Source organism: Perca fluviatilis, chromosome 17 (genome assembly GCF_010015445.1).
Source record: "Perca fluviatilis chromosome 17, GENO_Pfluv_1.0, whole genome shotgun sequence".
NCBI classification, from domain to species: domain Eukaryota; kingdom Metazoa; phylum Chordata; class Actinopteri; order Perciformes; family Percidae; genus Perca; species Perca fluviatilis.
Window position 1 is genome coordinate 30,475,719 of NC_053128.1, and position 24,620 is coordinate 30,500,338.

The 24,620-nt window shown below is 41.9% G+C and overlaps 1 protein-coding gene across 1 annotated transcript; it reads right to left on the minus strand.

The window, feature by feature from the left end:
* Positions 1–1,239: 1,239 nt before the first annotated feature.
* Positions 1,240–23,040, minus strand: grk5 (G protein-coupled receptor kinase 5). The gene is made up of 15 exons (XM_039779063.1): positions 22,771–23,040; positions 21,956–22,045; positions 20,203–20,315; positions 15,538–15,615; positions 14,451–14,548; positions 13,314–13,406; positions 13,046–13,109; positions 11,982–12,122; positions 10,438–10,628; positions 7,546–7,583; positions 6,884–6,973; positions 4,668–4,876; positions 4,448–4,585; positions 3,056–3,193; positions 1,240–1,455 (listed from the first exon to the last, which is right to left on the minus strand). The coding sequence occupies exons 1-15, from the start codon at positions 22,820–22,822 to the stop codon at positions 1,240–1,242; spliced, it is 1,749 nt and encodes a 582-aa protein (XP_039634997.1). The 5' UTR covers positions 22,823–23,040.
* Between the last annotated feature and the right edge of the window lie 1,580 nt (positions 23,041–24,620).

Below are 24,620 nucleotides of genomic sequence, written 5' to 3' on the forward strand. Positions count from 1 at the left end.
TTATTATACTTCCATTCCTGTATATATGCCTGTATATGCCACCTATATATATACTCCTCTATATATATATATATATATATATATATATATATATATGCCACTGCCTCTTTCCTCTCTTTTTCCTCTCTTTTCTTTTTCTTTCTCTTTCCTCACCTATACATATATAATATATATATATGTATATATATATATATACTCTCTTTTCCTCTTTTCTCTTTCTCTTATATATATATATATATATGTACTATATATATATATATATATATATACTATGTGTGTACTCTCTTTTCTCTCTCTCTCTTTTCTTTCCTGTCTTATGTGCTGCATGTATGTGCCTGCATGTGCTGTCTCTTTGCTACTATGTGTGCCTCTTGCTGTGTGTGCCTCATATGTCTTGCTGCTGCTCGTGTGTATATATATATGTATATATGTGTATATGTATATGCTGTGTATATATATATGTATATATATGTATATATATGTGTATATATATGTGTATATACTATATATGTATATATATGTATATATATGTAATGTGTATATATATATGTATACATATATGTATACTGTGTGTGCTATATATGTGTATATATGTGTATATATATATGTATATATGTGTATATATGTATATATATATGTGTATATATGTATATATATATATGTATATATATATATGTGTATATATATATATGTGTGTGTGTGTGTGTGTATATATATATATATATATATGTGTGTGTGTGTATATATATATATATGTGTGTGTGTATATATGTGTGTATATATGTGTATATACCGGTGTGTGTATATATATATATATATATATATGTGTATATATATGTGTATATATATATTTAGTATGTGTGTGTGTGTGTGTATATATATATATATATGTATATGTGTATGTGTGTATATATAGTATGTGTATATATATGTGTATATATATACTGTATGTATGTACAGTATGTATGCAAAGTGTGTGTATGTGTGTATATATATATATATACACACACACATATATATATATGCACAGTATATACTGTATGTGTGTATATATATATGTATACTGTATGTATGTGTGTATATGTATGCACAGTATATACTGTATGTATGTGTATGTATGTATATATATATACACATATCTGTGTGTGTATGTATATATATATCCATATATGTGTGTGTATATATATAAAAACAAATCGGAAACATCCCAGCCCTAATTTTGATTCTACACACAGGATTTCAATGCATGACTTTAACTTGTTGTGGAGTAGTATCAGTACTGTTACTGAAGGAAGTGATCACACTGCAGCGGACTGTTCTTACTTTTTTGCGGAAGAGCCGATCCAGCAGGCTGCGTTTGGGGCTGTCCGGGTTCTGAGACCAGTCGAGGTCTGGAGATCGAGATCCCTCATGGCCAAAAGTATTCAGCTCCTTGAAACATCCCGTCTCTATCACCTAAAAAAGGGAGGAAGAAAAAGACGGTGAGGGTTGTAGATTCTGGAGTCTGGACTAGTCTCGCTGCGGAGAAGGGTCTGGCGAGTCCATACAGCATTCCTGGAAATGGGAGAAAGAAGTGCTCTGGTTTATCGGCATTTCTTTAAACCAATCGCAATCGTTTTGAGCGGCTCTAAGCGCCGAGCAGAGCCGCGGTGCCTCGGCAAAATAGCCTCTGGAAGGAACTTTGTTTTGGTGGAACGTGTGTACGTTCAAAAGTTGCTTTATGCCGACTTTGCTCAAAAGTACTTTTCAAGCGATTCCACTGTCACAGACTAATTTCTAAATATGGGAATGAAATCCTGAGAGTCTCAGCATTTCATTCCCATATTTAGAAATTAGAAAGACTCTCAGGCTGAGAGTCTCGCTTGAGTTGTGTAGAGTAGTAGTCTAGCTAGCTGTCTGGATTTACCCTGCAACAGAAGTAGAACATGGTAGATTTTAGTCCCTTTCCGACCGGAGGGATGTTTGCAGTTCCTAGAACATAACGTTCCTAGAACCCTTTTTTACTTGTGTTCTGACTGGACCAATTTGGGGATTTTTAAGATTTTTATCTTTAACTCTTTCAGCTCCTACTTCAGGTCCTTTTTTCCACAAAGGAATCCTTAGTGACCTAGCAACGTCTGAAACACAAACAGTACATATTCTTCACAGTCTGTTGCAACTGGCCTACGTATGCTAACTTATAAGACAAATATCACGCATTCAACCAATTGTTAATGCTAGTTACCCGTCGTTTCGTTAGCCTGTTGCGCCCTGCTCTTCTATCTTCTTCCATCATATTAATTGTGGAATTAACTAAGTAATGAATTCAAGCAATGTCCAAACATATTCCAATTCAAAAAGATGTTCAAAGAAATTATATTCCAGAGGTACAGATAAACACAGTGCGATTTAATTAATAACCTGGGCTTACATTGAACAATTTGTAGTATGTGTATAATTATTGTTTATGGGTAAATATATGAATTTTCATCGATTACAGATACTCTGTTGACTTATTGTTTTGTAGCTAACTCATTTAATAGGAAAGAAAGGGTATAAAGGGGTAGTACATAAGTTTTACTTCTTCCTGCTCCTTTTTGAATGTGTAAATAGAGGTCTTTAAGTACTGGAAATTATGGGGGTTTATTTTTTAACTGTTTTTTTTTTCGGATGTTCAAAAAAAAAAAAAAGATGAGAAAAAAGAAAAGATAAATAAATTAGGATCATTTTACGCTGGAGCCTTCGTCTCCTGCGTTTCTCTGTTAAGTACCGCAGCCTAGTCTTTAAACGCCGCCATTAGGAGGATCCTGGCAAGCAAGGCACAACAGGAACGTCCCGATGGCCTCCTCCATGCTGGTTGGTTGCTGTACGCGGCGCTAAAGTCAAGTGACGACGCTATAAAGACCGTTGCCGTGCTTGCGTCTCTCCCTAAACAGTTTTGGGGGAAGAATAGTTAGTAGAACTGCTTAGAAGTGGACTGTTCCTATAACTATTACCTTCCTGTAACTACTTGGTCGGAAAGCGGCTATAGACTAGTCTGGACAGATAGTATGATGTAACCGAGACCTGAACGTACCTCGTTTTGCCAGCTTATAGGGACTCGTCCTGTGTTGAACTTGGAGTAGAAGTTGTTGTCTGTCTGGTCCAGAGTGACTCCCTTCACGGAAGAAAACTCGTCAATGTCCTGCACGTCGCTGCAGTACACCAGTCTGGGCTAGAGGAGAAAACTCAGTTTTACCTCCTTATTCGTCAAAAAACAACCACCACCGGTAGTGGAAAGTAAGTACATTACTCAAGGGACTGTACTTCAATTATTTGTACTTTACATTTCTACACTCGGGGGTGGAGAGGAGGGGGAGGGGGGCTTCTGGGGCTCCAGCCCCCGAATGTTGTTTTTTCAAAAGCCCCAAATCTTGTAGGGTTTTAAATGAACTTTAACTTTGCTTCATTTCTCCCCCGGCGAATCAATAAGGTACCCCTACCCCTACCCCTACCTACACTACGTTACGGGGCATTCACACCAACAAAAAAGCGATCCGGCGATTTGCCGTAGGTTTGTACAGCTGGGGGAGTGTTAATGAAAACGGCCCATTTGTGTGACGTCCTGTTGTCTTCTTTAACCCCCCAGTGTAGCCCAGGTGGACTTTACATTTCACAATTACTGTTTCTCGTCAGATCCTTTATAGATTTCGATGTTCCCCACCGCACTTGAAGGCAGCTTCATTTCACAGGAGAGAGAGAAAGAGAGAGAAAGAGAAGAGACGAGCGAGACGTAGCGAGTGCTTTGTATTCAGCAATGCATTCAGCTATTACAAATATTTGTTGTGGCAGCGATAACGTTAGCGATGTTTCCTGTAACGGACTCTCACACCGCCTCAAAACACACCGACAAGTCTGATCTCCGGTTACATGACTGGCCAACGCAGCGTTTGCATCGGGTTGCGTTTCTCCAAAAGTTGAGTCGGTCTCAACTTTTCTCCGCAGGCGGGCTGCGTGTCGGTCCTGCGGCAAACACCGCCGCAGCCCCAAACGCACTACCCCCCCCATTCAAAATGAATGGAAAGCCCTGCGTTTTTTTGCCAGAACGCGTCCTTATGGAACTTAAAAAAAGTAACATCAGACAGTTTGTGCCTCTCTTTAGGTGGCAGGAATGAAAATTAGTCTTCTTCAACATTCGTCGTGTTCTGGTTTCAGAATGATTAGCTGGAGACAGTTGGAGAAAAATAAGATGCAAAGTACACATTTTTTTTTTAAATGTGCTAGACGGAAAAGAAATGCAAAAAAAAAACAATGTTAAAAGAGACAAAAAAAACATAGCATGTCACAACTATCAGGTTTTTTCCAAGTGATCTACAGATTTGTTAGGCATTCAAATATCAAATGTCTTGAAAAATAGTTCATGAAGCTGCAATAAACTCCCCAATAATTATTATCCAAATAGAATCTATATATTCAAACTTATACTTGCATCAGGTTTGAAAGGAGGTTTAACGAGTCCGGCCTCCAGCATCCTGAAGTTGATTTTTCGAAAGAAACGGTGCGCCTTTACTTCACTCCCCCCTGAGCTCTGGCAACCCAGCCTCTGCTCTGGGTCCTTGTTTAGCAGCTGCAAAAAAGGAAAGAAGAACCCATTAGCTTCTCGAAGATTGGACTTTGAATTTGATCGAGCAATTTTTCCAGAAACTTACCGAGGAGCAGATGTTTTTGGCCGCCTTGCTGAACTTGTCGCCGTATTCCGGCTGCTCCGCCTGAATCCTTCTCTCCATCTCGGAGGCGTTCGGATGTTCTCCTTTGACCCGGTACGGAGGATGCCCCGCGGTCATCTCGTAAATCAGGCAGCCGAGGCCCCACCAGTCCACGCTCATCCCGTAATGCTTGCGGCCGATCACCTCAGGAGCTGAAATGAGGAAATAAAAATACAAAATGTTTAGTCCACAGAGACAGAAGGAGGCGAGAGAGAAAACCACGGATGTTACGGTTCACGGAGAGTGTCTTAAACACAAATGTTCTCACGCTTATGCTAAAAAAAACAACATACTTAAAGTTAGTTAAGGTTAGCGCTGCACAATATAGAGTTTTTTTAATCGTCACCGCAATATCAACTGGCGCAATAAACACATCGTGAAACGCTGCGACATATCTCGTAAGACACTCGAGAAAATATGAGTAGAAAACATTCAAATGTGTCGTTCTTTCTTTAGCGCTGCCTGTTATATTCAATTTAATGTTCGATTTGTTCAATAAATGAACGTTGGGAATGATTTCCTTTTTGTTTGTTTCAAATTCAACAAGCAATTTGTTGTATTTTAGCAGAATACTGAAAGACAGAAGTACACTTACATTTTTATTTATTGCAATTAATATCGTTATCGCGATATTCAATGTTATCGCATATTTTCCTCATATCGTGAATGTGGACCCCGTCCACAGCAGGACATTAGCTTATCTTCTGTGTCGGTACTCCTGTCTAAACACATTTAGACCCCTAAAAACATCTCTATCAGACGGAGGCGGCTGTAGAGCAGCAACTCCCGTGTTCTGGGAGATAAAATACCTGTTTTTGTCAAAGGAGTCTGAGGGCTTTGAAGAGAGCAGAGATAACGGCTTACATACACACACACACACACACACACAGACACACACACACACACACACACACTTACATACACACACACACTTACATACACACACAATAACACACACACTTATATATATACACACACACTTACATACACACACAATAACACACACTTACATACACACACACACACACTTGCATACACACGTATATACATACATTTACACAAGCACACACATACACACACACACACACACTTACATAAACACACACTTGCATACACACGTACATATATTTACACAAGCACACACTTACACACACACACACACATAAACACACACTTGCACATACAGGTACATACATACATTTACACAAGCACACACACATAACTTACATACCGTAAAACTTCAAATAATAGCCGAGTCCCAAATAAGAGCCTATCTGTTTTGTTTTGTTCAGTTACGGCGGGATTAATAAATTTGATTTGACATTTAAGCTGACAGTTGTCAAATTTCCGAACAAATTCCGGAGAAGCAGCGGCAAGACGTTTCTCGATTGATCCTAAGAGAGTCGCGAGATAGGCGTAAACATAAAGCAGAACTGCAACGTCTGTCCGAGGAAGACGACAAAAGGGCCAGACTGCGAGGTGGAGGGAGGAAGAAGGTCAGTGAAGAGCTGGAGGTGAGCGTGTGTGAGTGGATCCACAGCATGCGGGCAAAGCATGTCAATTAACGGCCTGTCTCAAATACAAGCCGGTGCATTTCGGCGATTTGGGTAAATAGAAGCCCGGGCTATTTATTATAAGTTTTACGGTACACACACTTACATAAACACACACATTTACACAAGCACACATGCATACACACACACACACACTTCCACAAAAACACACTCACATAAACATACACACTTACAAACACATACACATGCATTCACACATGCATACACACACACACACACACTTCCACAAAAACACACTCACATAAACATACACACTTACAAACACATACACATGCATTCACACATGCATACACACACACACACACACTTCCACAAAAACACACTCACATAAACATACACACTTACAGACACATACACATGCATTCACACATTCACACATGCATTCACGCACACACACACACACACTTACATAGAAACACACACTTACATACAAACACACACTTCCACAAAAACACACTTACAAACACATACACATGCATTGACACATTCACACATGCATTCATGCACACACACACACACACACACTTACATACAAACACACACTTCCACAAAAACACACTCACATAAACACCCCCACATACATACCCATGTATCCCAGAGTGCCCACTACGCCTCGCACCAGTTTGCCCTCCGACAGCCTGACAGCCAGGCCCAGGTCAGAGATGCGGATATGTCCTGGAGGAAACACATACCAAACAAAGATCCACTCAACCGGTTGAGATGTTTTAGCAGTCATGACGCACATTCTCTTTTGTGTAATCAATTCCTTTAAGTCCGTCTCCTCCGGCTCTACTGAGGTGTGCAGTGCGAGCTGTCTGCCATTGTTGCCAAGGAATGCAATAACCATGTGAAGTACTCTAACCAGTAATTACTAATTACTGAAAACAAACAAACAAAAGGTTGTTACAGATTTCCAAACCTGCTTCCAAGGAATGAAGGAACAGGTGCGAAGGTTTCTAAAAATAGACGCCACACCTGATTCCCAGAGGCCTTTCACTTCCTCCACCCGACTTTGGTTGCACTCTTGTCAAAATACCATCAACTTGATTGTCTGGCTGAACTCCAACTCTTATCATCTAGATCTTTGGGACTAATTTCCGAGCTAAAAATAACTGCTGTTATAGATTTGATCAAGTTGTGTCTACAGAGTTAGGAATGTGTCAGTGTTACAGAACATAAGTTGTTGTTGCAGATCTATTTGGGGCACACTGAAACAAACGGGAGGTGGGAACTGTGGCGCTACATACCGTTGTCGTCCAGCAGAATGTTTTCTGGTTTCAGATCCCTGCAAAGATCAAAACACAGCATTTGATTTCAGTGAGTACAGGATGGTCAAAGTCTTTTAACAATGTAAAAACATGTTCACAATGTATATATTATTCTGCATGATTAGTGTTTTGACTTTTGGTATATTCGAAGCTAATACTTTTGTACTATTTCTTAAAGGAATACACCTCCGTTCGTTGAAATAGGGCTTATCACGGTCTACCCTGGCATTTTTTGTCTCAGTGCAAGTAATTAGGTTGTTTTTTTTGTCTTTTGTTGGCTCACTTTTACTCACAACATGCTAACCGGCAACATAGGATTCCATTCACTACGCTAAGCTAACTAGCGGCGGCGCTGCCGGTGTTGCACCGGACTAAAACAATGCATGCACAGAAAATGGGTTGGCCCACCTATCTACAGCTAGGGGAGACCGTGATGAGCCCTATTTCAACAAACGGTGGCGTAGCCCTTTAAGTAAGATTTGGAGTGAGGTTTTCCTACACTTGCTATCTGTACTTGTAAAAGATCTGAGTACTTCTTCCACCACTTCAAGTGCATGAGGCCGGCTACACACTGGCTGCGTGGCGTGTGCGTTGCGTGTCTGTTGCGTGTCAGCTGCGTGGATTTTTCTGCTGCTGCTAGCCTCGTCTGGACACATGGATGTTTCCCATTGATAAAATGAAATACCATGTTAAACATAAATATATACTGATCTGATTACAGCAAAGAGAACGTCGGCAGTATTGGTGGCAAAATAGGCTACAGGATATTTGGTTCTGTATTGACAGGTGCAATATTAGAAAATTTTTATTACATTTATATCTGCATTTATATCAAAACCTAGAGACTTTCAAACATCAACATGTCATTTATTAATATGTATTCCTGTCAAAATGACATATAAACCTCTGCGCTTACGAGTCGCGTGAAAAATAGGCATTGGTTCTATTTCTAGCATGCGCTTTGTGCATGCTAGAAAACTCTCTCCTCTCTAACCTCTAAGCTCTAACCTGTTACCATGGGAGCCGAAATACCTGGGCGCTAACCAGAATGTATGACAGAGGTGGAACATTTTAAAGTTCGGATAGTATGAATGAGTAGATAACCGCTGAAAATGAATGAATTGTATGAATTTGTGTCAAGTTTGAGAATTCCGTCCATTCACTTGAATGGGGAAAATTTTGAATAGACGTTGAAAACGTTGAATAGTTCGGAAATTATGAAAGTTATGGAAATTTTGTATAGAAGCAGGAATGTCCTAATCGTGCTGAACGTTTTGATGTTTGAGTGAAGTTTCTATGTTGAAAAATGTGGAAGGAGTTAATGTGCAAAAAAAGGGTACGGACAAAAATAATGAATACGTAGAAGAACATAGGGTTGTGAACGTCTTTAGCATTCACACCAATAAATATTAAATACAGAAAATAGAAACAAATACATACAAAATAGCTGTTTAGCATAAGAAAAAGGTGGCCTAATGGGTGCAGAATGTAAAAAATATATAGTATGTGCAATGGAATATATAGTATGTGCATGTATTCAAGTACCAGTACATGATTTAGAGCATAACTCAAACTCAAGGCCCGCGGGCCAAATCCAGCCCGCATATGAATTCAGGCTCACAATAATATATTTTGGCCCGCCTAGTTCTGCAACATACCAAAATGTCAGGAAATAGTTTTCAAACTGAAATTATGCGACGCTCAAAGCAGAATTTGGCAAATTTTTCCGACTTTGAGACTCATTATCCAGGCTGTGAAACCGGTTGTTGCGAGTCGGCTGTGTGGTAGCCTACTTTTAAAAATGTACTCCTTGATTTGTTAAAGGTCCCATGACATGGTGCTCTTTGGATGCTTTTATATAGACCTTAGTGGTCCCCTAATACTGTATCTGAAGTCTCTTTTATATAGACCTTAGTGGTCCCCTAATACTGTATCTGAAGTCTCTTTTATATAGGCCTTAGTGGTCCCCTAATACTGTATCTGAAGTCTCTTTTATATAGACCTTAGTGGTCCCCTAATACTGTATCTGAAGTCTCTTTAATATAGGCCTTAGTGGTCCCCTAATACTGTATCTGAAGTCTCTTTTATATAGACCTTAGTGGTCCCCTAATACTGTATCTGAAGTATCTTTTATATAGGCCTTAGTGGTCCCCTAATACTGTATCTGAAGTCTCTTTTATATAGACCTTAGTGGTCCCCTAATACTGTATCTGAAGTCTCTTTTATATAGACCTTAGTGGTCCCCTAATACTGCCATTTCTGTGTCTGTAGCTATTGAGGAGGAGAGAGGGGGGGCAAGGTGGAGGGTGGGGGTGTGGCCTTGACCAACTACCACTTTGCTTGTTTGAAAGCCATGATGTCTCTCTCTCATGGGGGGGCCAAATTCTCTGGGTGGGCAAAGCAGAGAAAGGGGAGGTAATCTTGCTCCTTATGACCTCATAAGGAGAAGATTCCTGATTGGCCCATCTGAGCTTTCATTTTCTCAAAGCCAGAGCAGGATACCCAGGGCTCGGTTTACACCTATCACCATTTCTAGCCACTGGGGGACCATAGGCAGGCTGGGGGAACGCATATTAATGTTAAAAAAAAGAAGTGAAATTTGTATGCCATGGGACCTTTAAATTCTATGATGTCTAAGGAACTTCTTTTTCTGACTTTTTTTATGGCTTTATGTCAAACTGAAGGCTATATGAGACAAGCAATAAGTGCTAAAGTTAAAAAAATATTTTACTTTTTCGATTCAATAAAATCTTGTCGATAAACTTTACACGTCTGGCCCTGGATGTGAGTCTCATTTTCCAGTGTGGCCCTTAGTTAAGTTGAGTTTGACCCCCCTGATTTAGAGCATTGCTAAAGCAGAAACCCACTGACCGATACAGTATCGACTTCTGGTGGAGGTGAATTAAACCGCAGCAGACTTCTGCAGCGTAGAAGCGCACTCTCTTTTTGTCCAGGCCGGGCTCTCCGATGTTGTGAATGTGAAACCTCAAATCCCCGCCGCTCATCATGGTCAGAACCATGCAGAGGGCATGCTTTGTCTCGTAAGCGTACGCCAGATTCACCTGAATGGAGAGCGAGAAAGAGTATTTGAGTATAAAGCTGTGAATATTCTATTTTTCTAGTTTTTCTTATTGTCAAAAAATCTATAATAAAAAAAAGACCCAAAACCATAAAGTGTTAATCCATCTCCCAATGCTGTCCGACTTCCTGTCTGTCTCTCAGCTCCAAGCCTTTTTTTTTTTTTTTGCCTATTGGACAGTGTGATTGGCTTTTGAATCTGTGACGTTACCCAATCAAGCTTCCCGGGGTATGTTTGAAAGTCAGATTTCAGTGCACCGATATCTCCTCTGGTGTCACAGAGAAATGTGACAACACCTTTGCACAGATACAGGTCAGTCATTTCAAGGCCACACGTTTTAGGGGACATGAACATAAGAAATACATATTTTTGTGTAGAGGGGATCTGGGTGGCTTGTGGCTCGGAGGTAGAAATGTCGCCCCATAACCGTTAGACGATCATCTCCAGGCTCCTCCGGCCACATGTCTAAGTGTTCTTGAGCCAGACCCTGAACCCCAAGCTGCTTCCCTGACCCTGTGTGTATAGCTGTCCACTGCTCTTAATACTTGTATTGTATTGAATTTCACTACATTGTACTGTGTGTATGTGCGAATAAGGATTCAAGTTTGTAAAGTATAATCCACTAGCCTGACAAGCCAGACCCACATCAATCTGTTGGGTCTGGGAACTCACCATTGGTCAGGGCTCAACCTGAGGGGCGGGATAAACGGTTGTCTTTCAAATTCCCCTCTGCACGCAATAGGATAGCGCTCCAACCAATCAGAGCAACGCTAGCTGATAGATTAAACTTTAAACTCCGAACACATCTTCCTTTTTTAAGAATGACTTCAGTACCATTCTTTGTTCTTTTCTCAAAGAGAAGCTGAACTCAAAGTCTTCCAGAAGACCGCTGTTCACCAGCAGCAGCAGCAGCCATAAGCCCCGCCCACCCACTCTATACACGATGTGATTGGCCTGACCAGAGTTTGGTTTTTCCAACTCGCAAGTCAACGGAGAGTGCCTAGACCCCCCAGGCTGCAAAATAATTTTGGTGCGTCTAGATTTCTAGGCTAATAATCCACATTTGGTGCTCTAGAGTCTGGTGAGTATGTGTGGCAGCAGGACGGTGTGATTGAGTCAAAATTAACTAAACATGTCAGCCACGTGGCTCATTGATGTTTTTGGCTAAAAAAAACTATATTTGTTAATGGGATGGTTTTGGTCTTTTCATTGGATTTGTTGTCATCAGTAAACTGATATATCACCAAACTTGTCTTGTTAACATGTGATCCTACAAGCTTTTTGGAAAGCCGAATGGTTAAACAGAAAGAGCCTAATGGTTGTGTGGTAATCTCACCACGAATCGACTGTCCAGCCCTTCCAGGATCTCTTTCTCGTTGAGAGCCATGGCTTCCCCCATCCTCTTCTTCACGTGAGTCTTCTCCAGCTTTTTGCAGGCGTACATCATCCCCGTGGCTCGCATCTGACACGCCCACACCTGCAAACAGAACAGATTATGGTCAGTTTATGGTTATGGAAGTCCCTTATTTTCGGCCAAGTGTACATCACCTTCCGCTTTCTCTGTGTTGGCGTTCTAACCTCCGGTGGATTTGTGAGGACTATGGTTAACTGCTCCTCAGGGTAAATCCAGACAGCTAGCTAGACTATCTGTCCAATCGGAGTTTCCTGTTGCACGACTAAAACTACTTTTGAACGTACACATGTTCCACCAAAACAAGTTCCTTCCGGAGGCTATTTTGCAGAGGCACCGTGGTTCCGTCCGGCGCTTAGCGCGCCACCCATGATGATTGTGATTGGTTTAAAGAAATGCCGATAAACCAGAGCACGTTTTTTCTCCCATCCAGGAAGCAAAATTACGAATCCCACTATGGCCACGCCAAGACCCGCCTTACGAAGCAGCTCGATTGGTTGGGGTTAGGCATTTCACCTCGAGTGGTTAAGGTTAGGGTCAGGGGATAGGGACCTGTACATGTAAGCATGGACGCCTGGCCAATAGTAGTGTGTGAATGCTATTGAAGGGCGGGTCTTGGCGTGGCCATAGTGGGATTCGTAATATCGCATCCAGGAATGCTGTGTGGACTAGCCAGACCCTCCTCCGCAGCGCTTTGGAGGAAGGTCTGGCAATGTGAGACCAATTCGGGCAAAACAACTACCCATGCAGAAAGATCTGGTTTGTATGTGTGCAGGTTCTCAGATATAACAGTTCTCTACTGAAGAAATGTGTCCCATAAAAACAAGGAAAACTGTTTCTGGAGAAACATGCTGCCGTTGAACAATCACAAATGAAATGCCCCCCTCCCTAAAACCTGGACAAACCAAAACGATCTAATACCACGAGAGGTAAAAATGAGATCGTATCCATGACAGAGAAATATAAAGGGGATGTGTCTTCAGTCTTACCTCTCCGAACCCTCCCTTCCCCAGAAGTCTGTACTGTCTAAACGTCTGCTTGGTGATGGGCTGCCTTGAAGAGAAAGACAGACAGGCTGTTGTTTTCATTCTGAAAATGAAACGTCTTAACGGAAACTGTGACATTAATGTGGCACAGAGTCAAAAATTAAGGCACACGAGTGTTTTAAGTACAAGCAGACAAACCAGCTTCCCAACCAACTGCCATACATTGTTTTATAATTGTCTTATTTCCTCGTTTCAGAACGCATGTACTGACCTCTCCAACATCTTCCACTGCAGGAAACGGTCGAAAAACATGCTCTCCTGGTACTGGATGAAGGGCTCGCCACTGAGGAGTTTATGTAGGTCTCTAAGACACCAAACAGAGAAGTCTTTATTCTCTAAAAACATATGCACAGGATGCAAAGTCAAAATATCAATTTATGTCCGTAGGAGGCCTCTTTTATTTTACATTACATGTCATTTAGCTGACGCTTTTATCCAGAGCGACTTACAATTGCTATATATAGCAGAGGTAACACACCTCTGGAGCAACTAGGGGTTAAGCGTCTTGCTCAGGGACACATTGGTTGATGTATCGCAGTGGGAATCGAATCTGGGGTCTCCCACACCAAAGGCATGTGTCATATCCACTGCGCCATCAACACCAGATTCCCATTTCATATTTATTCTTTTTATTAAATATACAATCTTTTTTTTCATTTATTTAAATGCCTGGAAGACCTCAGTTATAAAACGGACAAATCATATTTTAGTTGCTTTTTTGAGTTGTTTAGTCTATATCAACGACGTTTTATTTCCGGGATTGTTCAGGTGCCGCAGGAAATCCTGCCAGACGTCCCTCATTTTCGGTCAGATGTCCCTCTTTTTGGGTCGGTTGTCCATCGCCTTCCTCTGTCTCTGTGTTGGCGTTCTAACCTCTGGTGGATTTGTGAGGACTATGGTTAACTGCTCCTCACATCTCTGCAGGGTAAATCCTATCTGTCCAATCTGAGTTTTCTGTTGCACGACTAAAACTACTTTTGAACGTACACATGTTCCACCAAAACAAGTTCCTTCCCGAGGCTATTTTGCAGAGGCACCGTCATTGTGTCCGACACTTAGCGCCGCCCAACGCCAGAAATGCACCGCGCGCTGAAGCGCCTCGGGCAGGGCACTGCAGCAATAGCTTTTGGCGATTTCGGCAACCTATTTCTTCCGCGAGCCACGAGCGAATGTGTCAACCCAGGACCGATCGATCGCAGGCCCGTGAATTGAATCCAATCAATATCGAATCATTGCGGACTTCAAGATATCAGCAAATATCGTATCGTCGTCCAAAGAATCGATATAAAATGGTATCGTGATAACACCTGTGATTTACACCCCCTAGAAAGAGCGTGTACGGACTTACTCTCTGCACTCGTGGAAGACGTCCAGGCAGGGGTCGAGCTCCAGCCTCTGGATGCAGCTCTGTTCGTGCTGCAGCATGATGGACACACACTGAATGGACTGAAAGAACATGGATGTTACAGCAGTAAGTAGGGAGGCAGTTTTTTTTTCAGCAGACTGAAGTATGTATTGTGGTTGTTAGCAGCTGTTAAAATCCAGGTGGGTTTCAGGGTGGAGGCAGAACTAATTTAAAAATGGAGTTTATAAGCCATTATAAGACTTAAGTGCAGCACGCGAGCCGTTTTTGGCAGCACCAAAGCCGAATAAATGCAAAATCATTGTGAGCATCAAAACTAACTTAAAAAAACATAAAATGTTCTTGAGGGAAGACCCATGGGCGTAATCAATAGCCTATATAGGCTATTATAATTTCCTTTATATAAATTAAGACATTTTTCCCATATCTTGATGCAGAAAAAACACCAGAATGCAGGAAATGAAGTGTTTTATATGCTCAAAATTTCAATTTTGCTCTAAAGTGGAGATCTCAACGCCCCCCCCCCCCCCAGCGTACATTGATGTTAAAATGTATACAGGCTGGCAGGACGGTCTGAAATGTCTTTCGCTGTACGTTTTGTTGGTAACATGTCCACACCTCTTCTTTCGCGCGAAAGGGAAACACAGCTGTCTGAGGTCACATGACATCACTGAGGCACCTGACGGGCACGAGGCCACAGTGCGCATGTTTCATCCAGCATGTCACACACACACGCTCGGTTCGGATGTTTTTTCATGAACCATACTACCCCTAATAAATATAAATATATATATATATATATATATATATATATATATATATATATATATATATATATATATATAAAGATTGTGGAAATAGGACATGATTCAAGGAGAAACAAGTTGAGACATAAATTGAAAGTCTAGAAAAGAAAACCGGTTAAACACAATTCAAATGAAAACTAGAAAGTCCCAAAAAAAAAATACATTTTAACCTGCAATATCTGCAATACGATTGTTTTACAAAACAATACAATACAACATGAATGTTTGTGAGCAGTAAAGACTGGTTTTCTGTGTGTTGGTCAGACCTGAGTCCTGAAGAATCTCTGAATGATGCCGAAGCCAGATTCTCTCCTCAAATCATCCGACTTTGTCTCAAAGGCGTCCTGAAGGAGAGAAAGGAGACGCAGAAACAGATGATAGTGTTGATGTTACAGGTCAGTTCCTTCAAAGCTTTTAAACCGAAAGAAAAACATTTATTACATTTCATTTGTTCCCAAAACTCAGCCTTAAGATATACTCTGAAAAGTTGATTTGCAAAAAAAACATTTAAAAGCCATGCTTAAACTTAATAAACCAACTCTAGTTTGATTGATATTCCCTCGAGTTCACACAAAAACATGATTTAGGAGAATAAAGTAAAAACTAGAGCTATCTATTTTCAGTGGTGGAATGTAACTAAGTACATTTACTCCAGTACTGTACTTAAGTCCAAATGTTGAGGTACTTGTACTTTACTTGAGTCTTTTCTTTTCACGCCACTTTTCTACTTAACTCCGCTACATTTCAGAGAGAAATATTGTACTTTTTACTCCACTACATTCATCTGACAGCTTTAGTTACTAGTTACTTTACACATTAAAGTGCCCATATTATGCTCCCCTTTTCCACCAACAAGAACCAGGTGCTGGTTCAGAGCTAGAGCTAGTGCCGGTTCGGAGTTGGTTCGACTGATGAGCCTCCAAAGAACCGGTTTGCTTTTCCACAGGCTAAGGAGCCGGCACAGAGCCAGGTCTTACATCACTGTATACGTCTCATCTTTCCCAGCAACGTTAGCGTGGCGGCGCCAAACACACCATCAACAATGGCGGACGTTGCTTTGCTATCGATGTTCGTGGCTTTGCGGACCTACATCGGCATCCAAACTCGGCGGATCCAACGTGTTCGCGCGGCTCGCCCTTATAGTGCAAGAAAGCAGCTCGTTTCTTCCTCTGACCACTGCTGCTGCTTTTGTTTAATCGCGTCCATCGTGTTTATCTGCTAATTCAAAAATGGCGGTCACAAGTTTCTGTTTGTCTTGTTGGTCACGGTAACCCCGCCCCCCAGCCGCTGACATAAGCGGTTCTTACTTCTGGCCCAGCAATGATTTGGTGCTAATTAAGAACCACTTTTACCGGTTCGGAGCCGGTGCTTTTGGTGGTCGAAAAACAAAGAACCGATTTGAAACTAGGCTCTGGCTCCGAACCAGCACCAGCTCTGCCTTGGTGGAAAAGGGGTACCAGTTTTAGCTACAGACATCTCACTTCTATCCCATCTTTGGTGCACATGCGCAGTAGCTAGGTAAGGATCACATGAGCTAGCTAGCTGTTTCTCCAACTTCGGTGAGTTACAAGGCAGGATTAGCCGGGAGACTTCTTCTAAATGCGGGCGCACTTCTAACTTTGCGTGGAATACCTGCAGAACAGGGACAGGATACATTCAAAAACCGTATCTCACTCAAAACAGCATGGAAGTTTTTTTTCCAAGTTTGTATGCATGTGGAAGCACCAGAGACACGAAATAACACCCCAAATCCCAGAAAAAGTGATTTTTTTTCAGAATATGGGCACTTTAAGATTCTAAAAATGGAGGAATATGTTTTTGCAAATGAACCCTTTTATGTTACTATCATTAGAAGTGACTATATATTTCTGATCGTGATAACATCTAGCGTACAGAGTCTGTTTATAGTCAGAACTTCAGCTTCTGAGAAGTGTGTGTATCGCGTTTCATATCAAAAACATCCTGCACCAAAACAAGCCACGGCATTCATTACGTACGGAAAATATTCCCCCCCCCCTTCTTATCTTTCTTCCTTTATCCAAACGTTGGTCAGCCGCCAACTTTTTGTTCATAGTAAATTCCATGAATAGGTTGTGAAATACACAGATCATTGCATCACACACTTTGTTGTTCTCGCTTCAGATTTGCTCCTGAATCTTTTTTTGTTACTTGATCCATTCCTGACACTAAAAAAAGTGTCCGATTTGGAGTTTTGAAAGCCGAGTTTATGCGATAACGTTGTTGAATATCGGGATAACGTTATTCCTTTGCGATAAATAAACCCATATTAAAGTGTGCTCAGTTCTGCTGCTTTCAGTATTCTGCTGAAATACACCAAACTGCTGGTTGAATTTAAAAAGAAATGAAAGGAAATCATTTCCAACTTTCTTTTTACGAACAAATTGAACATGGAATTGAATATAGAAGGCGGCACTTAAAAACAAAAGAGTGACAGTTACATTTTAAAGTGCAGTTTTCTGCTGATGTTTTCTTTCAACTAACACAAAAACCTCACAGTGTCTTTCGCAATGTGTTCATTGCGGCAGATCTTGCGATAGTCTATGTTCACGACATTCCACTTCTGGGAATGCTCTGGTGCTGCCAGAAATTCCACTGGATGGCCCTCTTTTCGGCGGGATGTCCGTTAGCTTCCTCTTTCTTTGTGTTGGCGTTCTACAGCGCTGTGGAGGAAGGTCTGGCAAAGCGAGACTAAGGGCGTTTTCACACATACCTCGTTTGGTCCGGACTTTCGGACTTTTTAGTTTGATCCGAACCAAAATTACAAGTGTGAAACCTCCCCCGGACCACGGTCTGGATCAAAAGACCAAATTTTGGTCCGACAAAAAGAGGTGGTCTCGGTCCGGGCCAAACTGAACCATGATCCGGTTCGTTTATAGTGTGAAAGCATTTTTGGGATGGTTCGGACTTTTGGACCAAATACAGGAATCTCTGGCAGGCTCTCCTCGTGTTACAAGACCGGGGAAGTTCCTTTAAGGAATAGCTCGGTGCTTAGTGAGAGAGAGAGACTGTAAATGCACTCAGAGCAGACAGCTGTCAGCTATCAGAGCAGAGAATACATCAGCAGTTTATTTGTTAAGTGGTAGTAAATGTAGGCTACAGTGTATGTTTCCGTTTGTCTCTGAATAAATGCTCCAGAAAGAAAGTCCCGTGTCTTGCTTCTCTACATCACAACAAAACAAAAAGAGCCACGGCAGTAGGGGAGAGCAGCGGTCAGTTGAATAGCCTAAACTCGGACCCAGAGAGAGGATACGAGAGGACGGGGAAGCCGTCAACAAACCAATCAGTTATAATTATCTGGAGACGCAGCTCACGTATGTGATGACGGCAGGACGTAGTTTTGTCACGTATAGATCTTTGGTGCGCTTGCAAAACTGCAGTGTGAAACCAAAACTTACCGGATCGAATGTATACAATGTAACAAAAACATGAACCTTGGTACGGACCTTGGTTCGGACTTTCATGTGTGAAAACGCCCTAAGGGGGCTTTCACACCCGAAAGTCCGAACCGAGGTCCAGACCGATGTTGATGTTTTTGCATTTCATCCATTTTTTTCCCCAACTGGCTGCTCTCTCTGTGCTGCCACTTTGAAGTTTTGTTGCGATGTTGGGGAAGCGGGAACTTTGATTGGGGTTTGAGGAGCTGCAGCATTTATTCAGAGACCAACTGAAACCTACGCTGTACATTTACTACCACTTAACAGGTAAACTGCTGATTTATCTCTCTCTCTCTCTAACGTACACACTAAGCTCTGAGCTGTTCTTTAAAGGAGCTTCCCAGGTCGCAAATTTACGAATCCTACTGTGGCCACGCCAAGACCCGCCCTTCAATCACTACCATTGGCCAGGCGTCCATGCTTACGCAAGGCAACGCAACCCCATTTGTATAGGGCCTATCCCCTGACCAATCGGCTATCCTAACCTTAACCACTCGAGGTCAATGCCTAACCCCAACCAATCGGGGCTGCTATTGAAGGGCGGGTCTTGGCGTGGCCATAGTAGGATTCGTAATTTCGCTCCCAGGTCTTACAACACCAAGATAGCCTGCCAGAGCTTCCTGTATTTGGTCCGAAAGTCCGAACCATCCCAAAAATGCTTTCACGCTAGAAACGATCCGGACCGGACCGTGGGTCAGTTTGATCGGGACAGAGACTACCTCTTTCGGCCGGACCAAATTTCGGCCGTTTGGTCCGGGGGAGGTTTCACACCTGGAATTTTGGTTCGGACCAAACAGAAAAGTCAGAAAGTCCGGACAAAACGTGGTAGGTGTGAAAGTCCCCTAAAAATATTGTGCAGCCCTAGTTTAACCCTTGTGTTGTCTTCCGCTGGACCACGCTTGTCGTCCTCCCAGGTCAAAAAGAAGTTTTTGTCCACACTTTTTTTGCGCTTTCTTTGACGACTAACGCTTCTTTTCACTACAATGTAAGAACACCACTAACACCAACTTATTACTAGTTTTACACTCATTTCTCCAATTCATGGTCAATAAACCTTATTTATAGGAAAGTATACCTAATCCTTGAGATAAAAAAAAAGCAAAACATTATGAATTATTCAGACTAATATTAAAGGAAAGATAATCACAGAAGGGTGCATGTCAACGGTCAGTCAGGATACCGTTTCGAAACATTTCAATTCTTTTTTCAAATGCTGAAAATTTGAATTAAACACCCAAAATTCCCTAAAAGTAGAGATCCCATCTTTTGTCGTACTTGCGAAGCACGTTGTGCGGAAACATCCGTGTTATTTTTGGGTAATTACAATTAGGTACTAACAAAGAAACCCATATTTCTGATACAGACATTTAGAAAACGGGACAAATTTGACCCGAAGACAACACAAAGGGGTTCAAGTTTCTCTGATTTCTTGCAGTAGAAATCTTTTTTTGTTCCACAGTTGAAAGTGTACAGTACCAGAGCGTCCTGCAGGGAGATGTAGTTCTGCAGATCGGGCCGACTCCGACAGAAGAGCTGGAACAGTTGCTTGCCGATAGGCTGCTTCACACACAGGCTGTAGTAGTCGCGCTCTGACAGGGAGGAAACGAGACACCATCATGCAACACACCATGACCACATGAACCGCCTGAAACAAGTCACAGAGTGCTTTACGTTCATTTAAAAGGACAACGAGCATACAGTTAATATAAGAAATATAGAAAATAGCAAGACGAAATGATAGATTCAAAACAAATCCAAAGTAAAATCAATAAAAAGCGAGTCTAAATTAGTGAGTTTTTAAAAGACACGGCCCTGGTCACCTGTAGTTTTCAGGTTTGACATTTACATTTACTTAAGTACTCTACTTAAATACAAATGTTGAGGTACTTGTACTTTACTTTTACTTTACTTTACTTTTACTTTACTTTTACTTTACTTTACTTAGTCTTTTCTTTTCATGCTTAAGTACTATTTTAAATGCAGGACTTTTACTTTTAACTGAGTATTTATACAGTGTGGTATTAGTACTTTTACTGAAGTAAAGGGTCTGAATACTTCTTCTACCGCTGTCTATTTTTCCAAAGTTTTTGTTCCCTTTTGGGACATTGTTTTCGCTTTTTTACGACTTTTTTGTCGCTTCTTTTTTTTTGTCTTTTTACAGTGTGGTATTAGTACTTTTACTTAGTAAGTAAAGGATCTGAATACTTATCCCCATACAAGCCATAAGTTAAGTTCTGTATGTACAGCTTCTCATCAGCCTTTTTACTTTGTAAACATTTCTAAATGAAACACACACACACACCCCAAAAAAAACAAAAAAAACAAAACAAACACACACACACACACACACACACACACACACACACACACACACACACACACACACACACACACACACACACACACACACACACCACACACACACACACACACACACACACACACACACACACACACACACCACCCAAAAAAACAAAACACAACACACACAAACCCCACACACCACACACACACAAACACACACACACACACCCAACACAATCACAGACACACACAGTCACACACACACACACAGTCAGAGACAGAGACACACACGCAGACACATAAACACACAAACACAGTCACAGACACACAGACACACAATCACGGACACACACACAGTCCCAGACAGACACACACTCACACACACAGTCACAGACACACGGACACACAGACACACACACAGTCCCAGACAGACACACACTCACACACACACACAGTCAGAGACACACACACACACACACACACAGTCACACACACACACTCTCACACGCGCACACACACACACACACACACACACATAGTCAGAGACACACACACTGTCACAGTCACAGTCACACACACACACACACACATAGTCAGAGACACAGAGACACACACACGCACACACACACACACACACACACAATCACAGACACACATAGTCACAGTCACACACACACACACACACACACACACATAGTCAGAGACACACACACAGTCACAGTCACACACACACACTCACACACACACATAGTCAGAGACACAGAGACGCACACGCACACACACACACACAATCACAGACACACATAGTCACAGTCACACACACACACACACAATCACAGACACACACACACAATCACAGACACACACAGTCACAGTCACACACACACACACACACACACACAGTCACACACACACACACACACACCTATGGTCATGGCCAGGTCGGCACACTGACTAATGTGAGGAAAGCGAAACATCTCTCTCCATCTCCAGCTCCTTCCTTTGCTCCCTCCGCCTGCAGAAAACCAGAAAATGAGAACAGTGGAAAGTGTGAGCTATCTCAGCGTGTTACATCTATCAGCAGTCTGTCATAAACGTCCGTGCGTGTGGGCCTAGCCCGTCAGGTTTCAGACAATAGCACGCTCCACTAAAGTGAATGAACTATTTATAGCTCGGGGAGCAGGTAGAAGCAAAGCCTGTGGGACCACATTACTCTGCAGCTTACATACAACTTTAAATGGCCACGCTGTCACTTGAACTTTACACCTCAGAGTCCTCTTTAGCAACTTAAAATGATCAGTACATGAACAGTACACTCAGGTTCCTTTCAGGGAGACTTAAACACTTCACTTTAATGAGAAATTATATGTTTGGTAGGTTTGAATGAGGTTTCCTGCTCAGTGTTTCTTCAATTATACTGTATATCTATACATCTATATAGATATATATACATTCACTGAGTTTAGGACAAATAAAGACAGTTTTGGCATGGATTGATTTAAAAAAAAAGGGACCTAAAAAGTCCTATCACAGCTGCAATCGGTGCACTTGTAATCTGTGATCAGTTTCATCATTTATCCTCTTTCAACGCCGTTGTTGTTTAGGGAAGTCACCGCCCTCAGATCAGCCAACCAAAACACAGCTGGAGACGCTTGTGATCCTCAGAAATCTGCAAATTCAGTCCAAAAAAACCTTTGGATGCACATTTTGTAGATAAAAGCAAAAATAAAGGACTCTTACCTTCTCTGGCTTTAATAAGAGCACTATTTGCCACCATGCTTTCAATCTCCATGTCAGAGTGTGTGTGTGTGTGTGTGTGTGTTTTTTTTTAAAGTTGTCCCGGTTTGTTTGTCCCAGAGCTGCGGTAGCAGCCAGTGTTCATGCACCTGTGATAAAATAAGAAGTCATCAGCTGCCGCGATACTGAGAGAGCAACAGTCCAGTTGGTTGAGTTAAAGTAAGAGGAGTGGCTATTGGCTGGCTGGCTGGCTGGCTGGCTGTCTAACCTGCGGTCCCTGTGACTCACTGATGAATGGACTGGCAGGTGTTTGCACTCCTGGTAGGGCCTCGTCCTCCAACCACAGGACACTCCCTCGCCTCAGAGGCGGGACAAACACTCATCACTATGTGGGGAAGGAGTTCTTAGTGTCTCAGAGGATAAAACACAGAGCAGTATGGGTACTTTCATCATTTACATTCAGGGGGTGATTCCAGGATTTTTTTTTACAGGTGCCCTGCAATACAAAACCGTTTTTCCTTGCATTTTTTGTAAACATGTTAGGTCCATATGTGTTTGTGTTATGTTGTGAATGTGAAAATGAACTGCTACCTCCTCTGTCAGCTCTAGACACTGAAAAGAAATAAGCAGAGAAATCAGACCAATCACAAAAGCTGGTCAGTCTGACATCATGCTGCCTGAGCTAATTACTATTCATGAGCTCGCCCAGTTGGGCTGGGGTAAAGGATTCTTACAGCCAGGCTCTCATTGGCTAGCTGTTAGCCAATCAGATTCAAACAGCTTAGCTTGTTGAATATTAATGAGAACTGGCACAAATCGAGCTGAGTCTTCCTGCAGGCTTTCTATACCGCGCTAGAATGGCTTGAAACAAGTTAACCAAGGCCTTTTTTACACAAAAAATGTTACAGAGTCCACGGTAGAACTTCAGACATCACCACAAAGTCATGAAATATGTGTGGCAGGGCACCTTTAAGTGGTAGGGCACAGGGTGGGAGGGGGGACCAATTCCCAGCCGGGGGTTATTAAATATTAAACAATACACAATTTCTATAAGCTCAGTCAGCCACTTTAAAAAAAAAAATTCCAGTGCTGTTCCATGGTATCAGCATTTTGGATAGTCATCATAGAAAAGATGAAGTGGTCATGTGACAAGGGCTGGAAAAGTTAGCAGAACAGGCAGCCAAGTGACAATACTCTGATCCAATAGAAATCACAGTTGTCAGATTGGGGAGGGGGGTTGCCCCCCTTCCTGCCCTGGTCCCTGTTTACGTTTAGATGTGTGCTTACGTCAAATTTCACAAAGTTTATTCACAAACTAGTTCAAATAGAATCATAAAAGAAAAAGTGCAGATATGAGAAATGGGCCCCATGGAATCTGCAGGCGCAGAATTTGTTGCGCAGATTTCCCCACTAGAATTTGAGCAAATTAAAATCTAAAACTTATCACATCTCCACTTTTGAACAGAAAAACAGGCCACTACATTTTTGCAGATTTTCATTCTGCATCACAGCTGCTAACTACCACAGAAAAAAGACAGAAATTCCCCACATTCTGCCAGGGTCTGCTGATAATGATGATGCAGTATATAAAGCTTTTTAATAGGAGCCCAGACACGTCTGTTGCGCGACTAAAACAACTTTTGAACGTACACGTTCCTCCAAAACAAGTGCCTTCCCATGGCTATTTATACCTTCCACTTCCTTTGTGTTGGCGTGGTTAACTGCTCCTCAGATCTCTGCAGGGTAAATCCAGACAGCTAGCTAGACTATCTGTCCAATCTGAGTTTTCTGTTGCACGACTGAAACTACCTTTGAACGTACACACGTTCCACCAAAACAAGTTCCTTCCTGAG

Excerpts from the sequence above, each read along its gene's own strand:
- grk5 (XM_039779063.1), bottom strand. The coding sequence starts at position 22,822 with ATGGAGATTGAAAGCATGGTGGCAAATAGTGCTCTTATTAAAGCCAGA. Across the intron at positions 12,123-13,045 it reads GGAAGGGAGGGTTCGGAGAG|GTGTGGGCGTGTCAGATGCG; the intron begins GTAAGACTGAAG and ends TTCTGTTTGCAG. Across the intron at positions 7,584-10,437 it reads CAGAAGTCGATACTGTATCG|GGATCTGAAACCAGAAAACA; the intron begins GTCAGTGGGTTT and ends TGATCTTTGCAG.